Source organism: Tympanuchus pallidicinctus, unplaced genomic scaffold (assembly GCF_026119805.1).
Source record: "Tympanuchus pallidicinctus isolate F22 unplaced genomic scaffold, pur_lepc_1.0 scaffold3, whole genome shotgun sequence".
Classification (NCBI taxonomy): Eukaryota; Metazoa; Chordata; class Aves; order Galliformes; family Phasianidae; genus Tympanuchus; species Tympanuchus pallidicinctus.
The window spans coordinates 43,539,790-43,556,140 of NW_026294747.1; the positions used below are offsets into that span (position 1 = coordinate 43,539,790).

The 16,351-nt window shown below is 36.4% G+C and overlaps 1 protein-coding gene across 1 annotated transcript in view; it reads right to left on the minus strand.

Annotated features, from left to right (window-relative positions):
* PPP4R3A (protein phosphatase 4 regulatory subunit 3A) overlaps window positions 1-16,351 on the minus strand; it is a 38,383-nt gene continuing 22,032 nt past the window's right edge. Inside the window, exons 5-15 of the mRNA XM_052694029.1 lie at window positions 10,614-10,691; window positions 10,394-10,510; window positions 9,771-9,887; window positions 8,698-8,829; window positions 8,504-8,606; window positions 7,284-7,442; window positions 5,782-5,951; window positions 4,651-4,793; window positions 3,252-3,442; window positions 2,540-2,766; window positions 1-1,299 (exon numbers count right to left, since the gene is read on the minus strand). Coding sequence (XP_052549989.1) covers window positions 1,186-1,299; window positions 2,540-2,766; window positions 3,252-3,442; window positions 4,651-4,793; window positions 5,782-5,951; window positions 7,284-7,442; window positions 8,504-8,606; window positions 8,698-8,829; window positions 9,771-9,887; window positions 10,394-10,510; window positions 10,614-10,691 — 1,551 coding nt within the window. The 3' untranslated portion in view covers window positions 1-1,185. The remainder of the gene's footprint in view (window positions 1,300-2,539; window positions 2,767-3,251; window positions 3,443-4,650; window positions 4,794-5,781; window positions 5,952-7,283; window positions 7,443-8,503; window positions 8,607-8,697; window positions 8,830-9,770; window positions 9,888-10,393; window positions 10,511-10,613; window positions 10,692-16,351) is intronic.

Consider the following 16,351-nt stretch of genomic DNA (forward strand, 5'->3'; position numbering starts at 1 on the left):
TGCCATTTTCCTTCAGCTTTAATTCTTCTTTTTTTTTTTTTATTTTTGTTAAGTCAAATAAGTCATTAAACTGGTATTCCTAAATCATCCATTTTCCATTTTGATGAGTTAGTCTACCATCACTGTTAAGAAATTTCAAAGTCTCTTTGGAATACTAATTTCATGTTTATAGTTCTCTATTTTTTTTACTCCATCCTATTTTCCCTGATTTTTTTTTGCAAGACAGTTGCTGATGTAAAATTTAATATAAAATATTTAGTCACAAAATAGTATTGCTTTTATGCACACTGTGATAAGATTAAGGATTTTTTTTTTCCAATAAAAACTATACCACCTTTCATAAAATCCTAAACATATGTGATGCAGAACAAAATTACACAGGGTGAAACAGGTACCAGCACAACAGTGAGATTATATTACATCAAAAAATTTTAATGGTCCCAAATATATACTCAACAACTAAGCATACACTCAGGGGGTCAAAAAAATTATGACACAAAAGTGACCACATCTAGAATTCCACTCAATCTTTAATCAGAAAGGGACAAACAAATCCCCCACCTCAAAAAAAAAAAAAAAAAAAAAAAAAAAAAAAAAAAATCTGCAGTTTAAAGGGCAAAGGGAACAGATTAAAAAAAAAAAAAAAAAAAAAGAGGAAACTTTCTATTCAGCCCTCCCCCACAGAGGTTTTTAAAACCTGTTGTAGCTTGACTAAAATGTTCAGAATGTACGATTTTCAAAGGCAGGTCTCTTTTATACAAAGAAACTGCTGGCATTCTTAACTAGCGAAGAATTATGGCAAAAACCGCCTTTTCTTCAGAAGTCTCATGTATGGTCCAAGAAAGCATATTCTGATTGTAGCAACTGACCAGCCAATCCAGAGTTCCACTAACAAAACTCCTGCCCTGTTGGCTTTTTTGTTTTTGTTTTCCATTTCCTTCCCTGAGAAAAGGGCAACACGTGGTCCAAGCTGGAGAGCTCAAAGGCGTAAGTCTTTCCCCTAAACGAAGTATTTCCCCTTCTTCTGCTCCTTTCAATTGGCACTTGATTGGCAGAAATCCATTTGTATAGGTTGGTCTGTGTTACACACAGTAATTCACAAAAGACTGCTGCTTTGTTGTGGGTTTGTTTTCTAATGGAAAAAATATCCTTCCCCCAAATGGTAACGTTCTTCAGCAGTTGCCATTATGATGACTCAAGCTTTGCTTTCTTTGACAAAGGTAAAGTTTCCTCCTTATCTTCATCTTCATCATCCTCTTCATCATCATCAGGATAGTCTACAAGCCCAACGAGGCCTCCCTAGAAAGACAAACACAACTACTTTAATTAAGAAAATATTCCTACTAGAAAATGATTTTTGCACAACATACTGCTGCAAGGACACCGACTCGTCATGTTTTGGACAAAATTAAGCCAAACAAAAAGTATGAGTGAAGATTATATTATCTGAAAAATAATTAAGTTATTCACATGAATCCAAAATAGGGTTTTAACTATCCCACTGGATAGAGATATAACAGAAAGAAAATTCAAAAATTTACTTTGGTTTGCTAAATATACACCACAGCTCAGTCTGTGAAAGTGCAAATTTCTTCCACCAAGCATAGCTGACTGCAGCAACAAGCAATCTGGAAGCACTTCAGAAATAAAAACAGAACACCCTTCGATTTGAATTTACAATTGGGACATTTTTATAGCACAGCCTGTCTTCATAAAAGCTAGTTTAAATGTTCAGTAATTAAATTTAAATTCTCTTGTACCACAGTAACCACAAATCCAGGATTAGCAGTTCTAGACCCACAAAGAAGTGCCACCGTCTTCAAAAATTATGACTACTATATGTCACTTTCTGAAGCTCAACAAGAACTTCACTGTAATGACAGCTGCTGATTCTTTTCTTAAGGATCACGTTATTTACACAGATGATGGGCATTTAAAATTGAACATTTCAGCCAACTTTGGTCTGTACCAAAATGCACACATTAAATTGTGCATCTATTAAATTGCACACATTTTGTACCATCACATGTAGCATAACACTGAACATACAAGAGGATCAAATAATTACTGAAAAACTTTATTTCAACGTTTCCAGTTTGTGAATGCAGTACCTTTATAAACAATACATGTTAGACTGAAAAAAAAGAGGAATTCATGTTTGAATTTATTAATGTTTTTTCAGTGCACTGCATATTCAATGTAACCTGAACATTTTTTGTTCCATCACCACTGAAAATTTCAAGCTAATTCTGTATGTATGTATTCCATATGTAAAGACTGCAGTCCATACTTAAAGAATTATACCATATGAGAGGCATAGTAGAAAAATTACACAAGTATTTGGGTATAAATAGAGCTTATATTTTTTCTTTTCATATATACCAAATCTGGAAAATGCTAAACATTAGACAAAAAGCATGCACAAACCACACAGTCCATGACTGCTTATTTTGTCAAAATTCCTACCAACTTCAGAAGCTTGCTAAAGAAAATTCCAAGTCTACAACAATGAAGTCAGACTGTTTCTGTTGAAAATTACCTTAGTTGTAATAGCTGCCATCTGAGATGTGCTTTTAGAAACAGACCCTGGAGACCCAGGGGATCCTGGAGATCCGGGAGAACCTGGGGATCCAGGCAGATTACTTGCAGATGACTGACTGGTAAGGTTAGATTTTGTCCCACTGGAAAAGGAAAGCTTGAAACTTGGGCTCTGACGACCTGAAAGGTTGGTTTTCAGAAGAACTTCCTTTTCTTCACTCTCTTTTACTGCAGAGAAAACATGAAAACAAAAACCAATGCAACATTACTGAACAAAACATTTATTGACAAATCATTTTACTGTGAGGGAAAGTGCTTTGTGCACAACTTGATAAGAAGAGTGAGAATAGATTTTCTTCCTACTACTATACTACATCTAACTGCTGTTGTCACTGGCCAGGAGTGAACACTTACTTATTCTACCAACGACATCACAAGGAACATGGAAAATAATAATAACAAACCTGAATAGAACTTGGGAAAGCCTGACTATCAGCCAAGATCATCATTTAGATGCTTTAAGAAATAAAAGCTCTTTTGCATCATTTTGCTTTTACAGATAGTAAAACTTATTTTGAAGTGGTTGTTCAACAGCTTAGTGTCACAATTTCTAAATCTGTGACCTTCAATAAAAAAAAGCTAAGCTGCAGTACAACTACAGAATACAAATTACGTTTTCTGTTTAGGCCTACGGCATTCTTCTCATCACTTACATTTTTTCCTCTCCATGAATTTACTTATAGGGTCCATAATATCTTCATCATTTTTAGTTTTGTCAGAAGGGGGCACCACTGCCTCTCCATCTTCCATATCATCTTCATCAGTATTAAACCACATTTCCTCCTCATCCTCCAGGGTTCTTGCATCCCTCCTGTATCTGTGGTTTCTCAAAATGGAGCGCATGCTGCAGAACAGTAAGTTTGAAAAACATTGATTCAACCATCAGCTCAAATTAATAACAAAACTTCTAGTTGACATTTACACGGACATTTTATGGATGCAAATACTGTAGTCAGTATGTTTAGTACAGCAAATCATTTGCAAATGTGCAACTTCATTTGTATTTTCAATGCAAATAACATTAAAAACATTTCTTCTGAAGCATTAAATAAAGTACAGCTCTGGTAACAGCACATTCAGACTAACTGTACAAAATTCTGTAGTTTACTAACAGCACAATTAGATGTTATTTCAAATCAGTGTATCTTAGGTGTTGCATTCAGATTTGTTGTAGTAATTCGCAGTGGTAAATAAAAGGTTGTAAAAAGAAGTTTAGAAACTATAGACGTTTTTCTCACTGTACTTAATATAACCCATCAGTATTTAAGGTCAAATATATTAAAAAAACAGGTATGTTAAAAAGACAGTCATCCCTTCCTGCTGCATCCATGATTTTTGTTTGTTATCAGTATTTTCTGTTTCTGAGGACCTTGGATACAAAATGCTACTTTTACCTCTCCTTTTGATTATTTATTCTTAAGTGTTGGCCTATCTTTGCTCCAACATCCTTTTCCCTTGAGGCAGCAGGATGCTAAAACTATTATTAAAAAATAAATCTAATTTTTTAAAGTAATTTGCCAATGTTATAAACTGGATTTATAAGATGCACAGCATTTTAAACTGCATTTATATTAAAATTTTGCTCCTACTGGAAAACTGTTACTTAAGTGGCAGTTTTCCAAATACTTCTGTGGCACACATTAATGTCAATTTTGGCCTCCTTACTGATTTGCATTTTCACTTCTGTTTATTTCATTTAGGACATGCACTGTGGCGAGGCTTGCAAAGCCACATATAAGAAGTAGGAATACGATAAAAGCTGAGCCTTGCTATGTTATAAATATGTATTTATTGAAGCTGAAATGGATGAAAAGCATTATTTCTTTCCAGGAAGAAAAGGGAGGGAATGTGACTTTCTTCAGCAAATATGTTACCTTAAAATTCATCAAGAGTTTGAAGCAATACGTCTGGAAATCACTCTACTGATCAATTAAATTCAACGACAGACGAGATACAATCAAGTTGAAATTATTTACTCTTTCTGCTATCACAGAAAAATCCATCATTATTCCCAAAGCAGAATTTATAGTAAAATAATTTAGAGCCCGTTACCTATCAAGTTTTGGATTATCTTGTCTTTCCCTTTGCTGCTCAAATCGTAGTTTCAGTCCTTTGAATGTCTGCACATAATCTACATCTTCCAGCGCTTTCCAATAATTTTCAATCACGTGTGCCGTTAAAGATTTTATATCTTCCTATAGAATGGAATAAAGATAAAGTGACTTATTTTGCTTCAAGTGAATTTATTTCTTAATGTAATATAAAAAGCAATGGAGATATTATTTTTTAAATATCCAGTAGAAAACATAATTAATATCTTGTGCAAAAATGACCTTATGCGAAAACTACACTATAGATATGGTTAATAATTTAGAGATTCAAAGATACAGTTAGGTGGAAGAGAAGTAATCTTCTAAGAGTATGTGCTTCAAAATACATGAACAGTACTACAACTCCATTGAAAATGATTCCAAACCCAGCTCTGTACACTGATAGATTAACTATTATCTGTTGTAATTACTAAATTCAAAAAACAAGCACACAAACAAACACACATGCTTACAATATTTAGCTCTCATACTGTTCCTTTCCGCAGTTAAATAACTTAGGCAAAAACAAACATTTGTGTATTTATTTACGATGAGAACAAGTAAGATACTTTTCATGAGAAACAAGCATCAGGCTTTTCCTTTGTGGCCACACCAGTCCAGCTCCTCTACAGAAAAAACCTGCTAACTTAGTTTGCTATTCCAATTGAACGCTGTGCTTTCTTTACTCAAGAGGGTGGTGAGGCGTTGGCAAAGGCTGCCATGAGAAGCTGTGGGTGCCCCATTCCTGGAGGCATTTAAGGCCAGGTTGGATGGGGTCCTGATCTGGTGGGTGGCAATCCTGCCCATGACAGAGGTTGGAACTAGACGAATGTCCCTTCCAACCTCAGCCATTCTATGATTCTGTAAATACACTGAGTATCAAGCAAATTTAATTTTCACATCATCATACCATCTGAACATAAGAAAGAATAAATATGTTAACACTGAAAACACTGAGGACAGCTCATTTAGTTGTCATTCAGTTGTCATGTGGGCATATCACACCATAGCGTGACAGCACAATATATGGCACAAACAAAAAGTCTGCTTGAGCTAGAAGGTGAAGCAACCAGCAATTATCTTCAGCACTCACCACTCTGATGAACTCAAACATCTCTATTATGGCAGAGTTCATCAAATTGTAGCGGGAACCATTATTCAGAAATGCTTTGACCACAGGTTCAAACAAAAAACTTTTCATTATGTAGCGGTTGTAGAATTCATCCTTTAGTCCAATTATTTTTCTCTTGAAACGAAGGGCACCTGAGATGGAAACGTTATTATTAAAAGCTATGCTTTAAACAGTAATGCAGTTAAAAGAAAAAAATATATATCTAGAAAATACTTAGTAACAGTTAGGGAAATTTGCAATGTCAACATTTATAACAGGAATGTTATAACATTAAGAGGAAAGTTATAATATTAACAGGAATATAATATTGTTTATATTCTGAGGACCAGGAAACACATTCAGATATTCTCTGCTTAGTCTTGACCATACTGCTGAACATCTCTTGTCTGTTTTATCATAAAGAAATCCTCCACTGTGATTCTGCAGGACAAACCACCCCTGTTCACTGAAGAAATGATATAGTACTGTTTAACTATGTCACTACTAACACAGAGGTATGGATTTCATTTTTGGAGTGTCTTACAGTAAAGGTAAAATGTTTTCTCAGTGAAAATAAAAGATGTGGGAAATCTGCTTATCCTGGCTATTATTCAGATGTAAGTTTGATTGCATTTAAGTAAGTCCTGTTCAATTAAGACACAAACTATCTAATTTTAAGATTGGCATTGTCACAAATAATAAAGCACAGACTTAATTGACATTCATTGTAAAGCTGCTGAAATCCTAAAGCATGGACAAGAACTTGAATACTCATGCATAAATATAAGTAAAAGTATCATCCTGCTATAAGGCAGTACGCATTCTGATTAACAACCAGATGTAGCTGAAACAAAATTATTGAAAGGCTTCAAATCAAAAATTTGGAGCTACTCCTCAAAGTTTGATTTGAAGGGCTCAGGTGATTCTGTCACACACTGAAAAGGTACTTCTCAATGTATGCTACTCAAAACAAAACAGAACAAAATAAAACAACCTAACATCAACTATGTGCACAATTGAATAAATGAATCTTGGGAAATTTCTTTCTTACACACAACTTTGCTTTTACTATGCTGAACACAGTCAGGAATCTACTAGCATGTGAAGAGCAATACTGAACATAGTGTTTAAAGCAGACATGTAACTGTATCTTTAACTAAGTACCTCTGCTTACTTCTACTCAAAATCCATCAAAACTCATCAGCTCTCTTAGGATACTTGGATTTTGATAATGATTTCAGATCATCTCTACATTGAGATTTAATAAAATCATTGTGCTTTTTAGGAAAGACCTCTATAAATGCAAAATTATTTACTAATTCTGATATCTGTAAATCTGTGTAAGAAACACAGAGGAAACAGCAGAATTTGTATGTTCAGTAACAAACTGTCTCATCTGTGAAAAGCTTTCTTCCAGAAGAATGAAGATTCACAGCAAGTCTCATTCACAAAATACTAGTTCATTCTTCAGTATTTGAACTTACACAAAGCCAAGAAAGCATGCTTTGAGGCCATGAGAACAAGCACCCTTCGCAGGATATCTTTGTTGATGATGTAGTTCTTTATGTGGTAAGTATGATGTTCTACGCAAAAAGTTAGCAATTCCAGTATTAATGCCAAGAGTTGGGCTGTCTGAAAATCATCTACAACAAAACCAAAACAAAACCAATTAACTAGGATGTTACCTTCAGAAGTTTACTTCAAATATCCAACACAGTCTGGTAAACACATACAAGTTCCTATATTTTCCCACAGATGCCTTAGGGAATATGATGGAAGGTGTATTTAGCCTTTAAAATAGAAATTGAACTAGCCTGTAACGGACTGGATATTTTGTACAGCTCTGGCAGGAAACTCTCTTAAAAGTAGCAAGGAAGAAAAAGAGCCTCTTTTAACATTTCTAGGACACAGTCACAACAGTGTATTAAAAAAGTCACTCACATTCTCTTTTTAAATAGACAGAAACAATAAATTAAACACATTAGATTCAATTGTTTTAACAGGCAGTACTACTTTTTAGGAATATCACTAGATTACTGACCACTGTAGAACACCAGCATTTTAAGTAGTAAAAAAATCTCACTTCAAAATCACCTGGAGGCAAGCTAAGATCCAGGAGATCAATTGAACTAATTCCTTGGAAATTTATACAGTTAATTCAGAAGTTCAGAGAACATGTCTTTTTAATTTAAGTACATCCTTTCACATTCATTTTGGATGTGCTTTAATATTAAAAAAATATTACTGCTGCTACCAGCCAGCAAGAACAGTCACTTTATTACTCTCATGATTGTCTTACTATGATGTAGAACCAACATCCTTACTTTCTGCAAAGCATTGTGGCACAAATGTTCTCTGCAGCACTTTTGGACCCTCTCTGGTAATCTCTGATTTCAAAAAAACACTGACACCTTTTCAAGTCTATGTCACAGAACAGTCTCACGAGTCACTCAAAATAATACAAATGTTTAAATATTTTGCTGAAGTTTAAGCAAGTGCAGTTCACTTATTAAAGAGGATTCTTTGCTGAATTTTATACTTACAAATAGTTAATGTGCAAATATTATACTTCAAATGATATATCATTGTCTCAGGTACTCTTATAGGACAAAATATATCCTTTGACATTTACTCTGTTCTAAACATCAAGCATCTGTCTAAATTCATCAGCCCTTGATGTACCCAACATCCAGGGCAACATTACCTTTGCTAGGCTTGTCCTCTGTGGTATTGGCCAACAAGGGGGCTGTCAGAACATGCATACAGTGCTTGTAGAAGAAACCCAAGAACTCTGTCTTTTCTGTTTTCTACAGGATTAAAATAAAATACAATAAAAAATTACATATGTAACATACCGTCAGCATCCAACTGCAATTTTATTTGAAGGTATTTACTTACATTGGCAGTGGCAAGCATATTTTCTGGATCAACTAAGGTACGAAGCAAACCCATTAGTAGCACTGCCCCTCCAAGTTCTGGATCTGTGTCACAAATCATGTGTTCTATTATGAGGTTAATGAGTAGTATATCCTAACAAGAAAAAGAAAGAAACAAAAACAAATCTAAAAACCAGTTCTAATGCTTCTCCCCACCAAAAAGAAAAACCCTAGGAGAAATAAGTTAACTCTGCATTCCAGTGACACATTTTGGGTGGTTGCTCCATAGCAAGAAGGCAAGCATAAAGAATCTTTCAAAGCAACTAAAAATTATTCTGAAGTTAAGAATCTTTAGAATTCACTCTGAAGGGAAGCTCCAGAAATAACAAAGTAGGAAAGAGAATCAACAGTCTGAAAATTCAACTGATGTTTGGAAGTGTTTTCAGAGTTCACAAGTTTAAATCTTAATACATACTAGTGTTCCATTCCCATAAACGTACAACTCTAAATTTTGCTGTGCTATGAAACTTGATGAAATAATTTTCACCTCAAAATAATCCCTTTGCGTACTCGCAAAAAACCAGAACAACATGTAAGAACAGAAAACAACATTTATATTTATCAAACTCTACGCTGAAGTTGTTCAGTCTCTGCTGTCCCTCACAAGAGAGGACAATCATCCAACACAAGTGGCTGAAACCAACACCCATATTTCTGGCATCTTGGCTGCACTTCAGCAGTTAAGGTCCCAGCTACTCCATTTTTTCTCTTCCAGTACAGAGGGAACAGCATGAGTAGCAGGCTGCCTCTGCTACGCTTTTGGTGGATTTAAAAAAAACGTTCACAATCTCCTCTGTGGAAAGGCAGAGTAACATTCTTCTCCACTGAAAACCACTTTGAACTATCCTTCTTGCTACTAGCTGTACACTAGCATTTTGTATTAATCAGTCACCAAGGATCTCCAGGAAACATAAACAAACCTCTGTACAAAAATGTCCCGAAACATTTCTGTTTTAACCAGTTACCAAGGATCTCCAGGAAATGTAAACCTCAATAAAAAACAGAAGCACGCATTTACGGCGACCCTCTACTTACATCATCATTCTGCTGAGCTTCCTGCATGACAAACTCTCGTACCATGGATGGGTTGTATTCAACTAAATATGAGAATATATCTGTGGCTGCACTTCGTACTTGTGCATCATCCATACCCTGGAAGATCAGATATAATCATTTTTTCCTTAAAATAAAGGTTTCAAAAGAATGAAAATCAGAAACCATATAGCTTTTACTTGTTATTCACAAGAAGTCATACCTAACTATTATTAAAACTGTATGCTAAATCTGAATCGACTCTAATCTTTTTCTTGTATATTTGATAGCTACTGGGTCAATACATTTTACAGTTTCGTTGTTCTTTGGTCTACTTCCCTACTTTCTTTCTCACTTATACACCAAGGAGCACATGAAGATGAGAATGTGAATGGAAAAAAAATACAAAAATATAAGAATGCTTAGGGCACTTACCAATGTCATATTGTAACTGGTTTAAAAGTTTTAAATAATAATTACAGGGTGCTGTGTCTCAAGCTGAGACAAGATAAATGAAGCAAATGCTTCAGAAAACCACATGACTGGAATTTGTCATACTTATTTAAAAAACAACAACTCTGGAGATAGAAGAAGTTGTTACCACAAAGAAAACTGAGCTGACTTACCAGTATGACTTCTAGTGCCGGCAGTATGCCCATATTTGATAAGGTTTTGAAAAATGCATCTCTGTTTTGAGGTTGCAGTGTTTGAGAGAATGCACAAAACTCTTTCAGAAAATTTACCTGAAACACAACAGCACCACACTAGTCAGTAATTCAACAAAACAGGTGGGTTTAACACTTTGCAGCAGCTGTCTGTTTCATGTACATTTTAGGGATTTCTTACCAATTCCTGTCTTTTCTCCTCATCTGTGGCTTCATCTGTTAGTTGTGCAAACAAGTCTGTCAGAAATTTTTCATCTTCCTACAAATGCAAAACAATACCATTTGTTTATTTGACAATATCAAAAGCCATCCAAGTGTAATATAAATTTCTTCTAAACCATGCCTCCTGCAGTTAAAAGAGAAGACACAGTTGTATACTGCATTTAATCATACCAGCCAGCTTTCTAATTCATTTTCCAAACAAATTAATATATTTGTCTTTCTGTTTTCACAACCGCTACCATCAGTTTCACTCTCAGTTATGATACACCTTACATTACCTTTTAGCTGTCTCCTTTTTGTCTTCTACTGACATCATCATTTTGTCTATGACTCTCTATCCTCTCCCTTGTCCAATATCCTTTCCCCCAAACCGCACAATACCTTCACTTCAAATGTTCTTGTATTTGATACGCATAATACCATACTCAGCCTTCCACACATATCACTTTGGAATGTTAGAGATTTCTGCAGCAAAACTAAACCAAAGATGTGATGAAGGTTCTTAACATCAGGAATGAGGTAAGACTCTGTCTCTCCACTGTTAGGAAAAGGCTAAATACTGAAAACCAAATCAAAATAACTGCTCCAATTACACACACTATTCACTGGGCGTTCTGGTTGGCAGCAATGAAAATCCAGTCAATTCAGTTAATTTTCATGCAGTTGATTTAACAGCAGCAAGCATGTTAAAGACTTGTATTGACTGGAAGAAATAGTAGCACTTAACTCCCCATCAGCTTTACAATCCTAATAACTAGAAGATTAATAAAGCAGAAATTAGCCTTCCCATATCCGTTCCCTAATCTTATACAGTAACAGAGCACTTGCTTGCAATAGATACCTTTGCATGAGAACCAGAAATTTTTCATAAAGCTGCCAGAATGCTAAGCTGCTTCTTATGAAGTCAGTAACACTACATGCTGTTCTGTTCATCCCCAAACCACAGCCCTAGAAAGTTGCCTTCCTTATGCTTGCATAAATAAAATTCAGAATCACGGAAGTGCTTCATTTCCAAGAGCATGCCATGCTAGTGCAGCTATAGTGCCTTCACAAATCAACCCAGGCTCTCCACATGGTACCATATAAATCCAAAACAGGCTGGCATGAGCTACTACCCTACAGGGCATTTCATCACACTCTGGGAAAACCTAAATTTAGGAAATGCCATGTGTTTTATCTTGCTTTGATGCTGTGCTTTTCTTCTAATGTAACCCAGCAGTACAGTGACAATAAAAAAATAGTGACTTCAGAACATAATTTCAGGTGCTATTGCTGAGACTGCTTCAAAGACCAAACAAAAATAGATGAGAAAGGCAGGCCTCACTTGAAGTTTTTTGAAATTCACTCTGAAGGATCAAGCATGGAAAATCTAAAGTCTGACTTTCAGATTTCAACACTCACACACGTTCAGAATGACTGATTCCAAGAAAGAATTTAAGCTGCTATGAAAAGCTGTTGATCTACCTGCTCTCCAGTCACCACATGGTTTCAGAAATATTCTATTCTAATATTTAACTAATTAGACATTACAGCTAACTTAATTAGCTTACAGTAGAGGCATTAGTTATTTACACAAATAAAAAAATAACAAAAAACAGGGCATACAACCATTTCTTTCAAGGAACATGCAAGTTCTCCATGATTAGCAGTACATTTAAAAACACTTCTATTTTGAGGTGATGTGAAACCAATCTCATTTATCAAAAGTATCAACAAGATGCTTGCTTATGCCCAGGCGGACAGTGGAATCCCCATTTCCATTCTTACTGTGAAAGAAAACCTTCTCCTCTTCCACAAAACCTGGAAGTACATTCAAGTTAATATCACAAAAATATCTCAGAACCATCACTGGGAGGAGGGAATTTGGCATTTAGATACGTCAGAGCCATGATGAGCATGCTTCTACAGAAAAAAAGAAAGTACAGAGTATTATCTAAGTATCAAATGACTTGTTTTGAGGCAGAATGTGAAAGGAGGAAGTGATCCATGACACGTTCCCCAATCCCAGCAAATGGAACCAGGCTGAAGCCCCAGCACAGTTCTGAGTCTCACCTCCCAACTCGTGCCATAGCTACCTGCAGCAGGAGGCAGCCCTCACACCCTGTGCCCGGCCTTGCAAGCAGCTGCGACTCGCCCAGGGCACTTCTGAACACTGGGAACTGAGAAAGCCTTCAAGCTGACACGATGTTTTGGGAACAATTTGCAGAAGTTCAGTATGCAATCCTTTTTCAACTCTCCACAAATATACAAGCACACTGGCTTTTACAGCTCCATTTTAAACATAGTAATGGAACATTTCATAGAATCACAGAATGCCTGGGTTGAAAAGGACCACAATGATCACCTAGATTCAATCCCCCTACTATGTGCAGGGTCACCAACCACCAGACCAGACTGCCCAGAGCCACATCCAGCCAGGCCTTGAATGAATGGGGCGTCCACAACCTCCTTGGGCAACCTGTTCCAGGTTTCACACTCTGTATAAAAAACTTCCTCCTAATACCTACCCTAAACCTCCCCTGTCTCAGCTTAAGACCATTCCCCCTTGTCCTACTGCTATTCACCCTTGTTCCCTTCAAGTACTGGAAGGCCACAATGAGGTCTCCCTGGAGCCTTCTCCAAGCTAAACAAGCCCAGTTCCCTCAACTTTTCCCATACTGTTATCTTTCTCCCTCCCAAAATCCATTAAATACATTGTATTTTTAAATGAACACCATTTAAATGAGGGTCTCAGTGCAACTTTTATCTCGTTAAATTCATTGGAACTGAGTGACCAGACGTCCCACCCTTACATGGCCAACATGCAGTAAGTGGTGGGTACTCCAAGAAAACAAAAACAACCCGTTAGGAACTTTGTGGTAATGTCCTAGCCCTGAAATGCATTTCAGTGCAGCCTCATGCCAGATGCTTAATGAATGGCAGACACATCCTTACTGTTGGGAAAAAAATCCCTCACATTTTTAGAAGACCTGTGAACACAAGGGACATTCAAAACACGTGATTCTCGAGCTGTAAGATTTCTGATGAGAATAACGTATCTAACGTTACACTTGTGAGTGACCCAACACAACCTAAGGAAAAGCACAATATGAAAGCAGAGTTCATATTTTAGAAGTTACAAAGAACCAACCCCAAATGCTAGTATTACACAAGTGTGTATTTCTTCTCCTTTTCATTCTTTCCAACTCAGAAAAATCCTTCATAAAATAAATCTGTGAAGTAAACACAGAGCAAAAGCATTTATCTTTGCAGTATCTGGCCTCTTAGCAGACAAATATCAAATCTGTTAAGATATGTATTAGAAGCTGTGGAAGTCATCAGTGTTTTCCAAGTAGACTAAAGCTGCAAAAGATAGCCTGCATGGTAATTACAATCTAGCTGTATTTTCCCCCATGTACGTAAATTATTACATAGGCAACACTTAAACTATCCATATGCCAAACTCTAAGAATATTCACTTTTGCTTCTGCAGGATCTGAACAGATGCTCCTAGGATTCTGTATGCTTCAAGAAGACAAATTAAGCCAGGTCATATATCCAGTCAGTCATTTCTGTGTTTCAAAAAGAAAACCCCCAGATGAAGGAAGATCACACATGCTCAAAAGAGCACTATGGGTATTTGTGAATAAACTTTCAAAGAAATACTTTCCTCCCAAAGGTCACTTAAAAAATCATTAACTATAAATTATAGTATGAAGTACAGTTAATTTTCAGTTATCAGACACTTCATGCCTGAGATTGCACATAAATTAAAAACCACTCCTTTCTCAAAACATAAAACAATACAAATATACAAGAAACTGAGCAAAACCTAAGCTGAAAAAGGAGCAGTTTCCATCCCATTTCCCATCTCCATATTCATTTTCAGTATTTCAGCCTAGAAAGTGTAAGTTTCATAAATACTACCAGCAAACTGAAAATGTACACTCCCTTCCTGCAACCACACCAGAAGACTCCACAGTTTAAAATGTTCCAATCTCCTTTATCTCATGCTGTCTTCCCACACATGCCTTCACTCTCTATCAATAGGCTATTTCTGCTCGAGACAACGTGCTGAAACGGATGCAGGAGCCACCCAACCATCTCTGGAGTTTCTGCACAGATCAACAATCATTTTCTTCAATGAAGATGAAATCATTCGCATGCACCAAAGGCAAACTTCTTCCCTAAAGTCATTTCCCACAGTAGGTGTAGGTTTCTTTATAAACTGCAAGAAAATTTTGCTGAGAAGTGGATCTCCAGAGTCATTCCTGAGAAGTTGCAGATAACTGCTGTAAAACAGCTGACCTGTAGGAGATGTTCCCATCCTCACACATTTAGGCCAAACTGCTGACATGCACTGACACCACTCTTCCTCCCAAACACCCACAGACAATTCATTTACATCCCCAGGCTTCTGCTGAGAGAAAGCAACTCCCTGTAAAAGCACTATTATTATATGCCAGCTTATTACCATAGACACCTAATAAAACATAGAGATATACCTAAATGTTTTCAATCCTTTAGTTAATGAAAAGGGTGTGGGACTGCAGTAATGTCATTTCTGTAATTACAGAAGCTGATTTACCAGTAATGTCATGTGATTGCTGTTCTTGTAGGCACATGAATTATTTTAATAGATATCGAATCTTCCCTTTACACTCCCCAGTCTCCTAAAAATAAAAGACCGTAGAGTCTGAATAACCACGAAGTGAGCCTACTAACAGTCTGTATTCTGGAAATTAAAAACACCACAGGATCTTGCTGGCAAAGAGAACACGCCATTGAGAAAAGGGGGGAGAGAATGGAAGGAAATAGTGTTTGCTCACTCTATGGCGCAGTTTTGCAAGTTTTTGTTGTTTTTTTTTAAGAACTAGTTAATAAAACAAAGGGAAAGGAACTGGTGACCTCCAGTATGAACATTAGTATGTATTTTTAAAACTGCAAAAGAGCGTCATATAAAGTAAGAAACACCACTTACCTGTCCCACCCCCACTCTTAACACTTGGTGAGCTCCATGTTTCAGCAAAGCTCCTTGGTGGCTATGACATCCAGACTAGAAGAGGCTGGGCCCCAAGCACTGAGAACATATTAGGAGGGGCTGCAATTGGAAAAAAACATTATATACCTCTTTCATATCTTCTCTATCATAAAACCTGTAACTGTGTAGGTCTCAACAGCAGCTAATTCTGAAGACCAGAAATGCTGTTATCACGGGTTTATCATCATGACCAACAAGTGACATCTAGACAAAGTTACTTGAAATGATGGATATTAAGATCATCACATCACAAATAAACTAACCTCTACTTCTACAAAAAGTCCACCAGAGTGTTTTTGTAACGATTATGGCAAAACTAACTTTAATGAAGGAGGAATACAGTTCGTAAACATAAGTACTAAAGGTGACCAATTCTGTTCTTAGTTTTGCCACAGGATGTGCAGAAGTTTTTTACCACAGAAAACAAAAGGAAGCAAGTATCTTCACAGAATTAATGAATTATAGTTGAAAAGTTGACCTTCAATGGAGTCCTATTTGGACATCAAATGCCTTAAGTAGAACACTGATAAATTCTGAGTAAAATCAACTGGCCTGTCAAAAAGCACAGGGCACAACCTGTACCACCTCTTTCAAATTTCTTGTCACCTTTCCATTACCAAGGTATGCTTGAGTACACTTGAGTTACCACGCAGTCTGATGCAAAAGAGGCTCTTTCA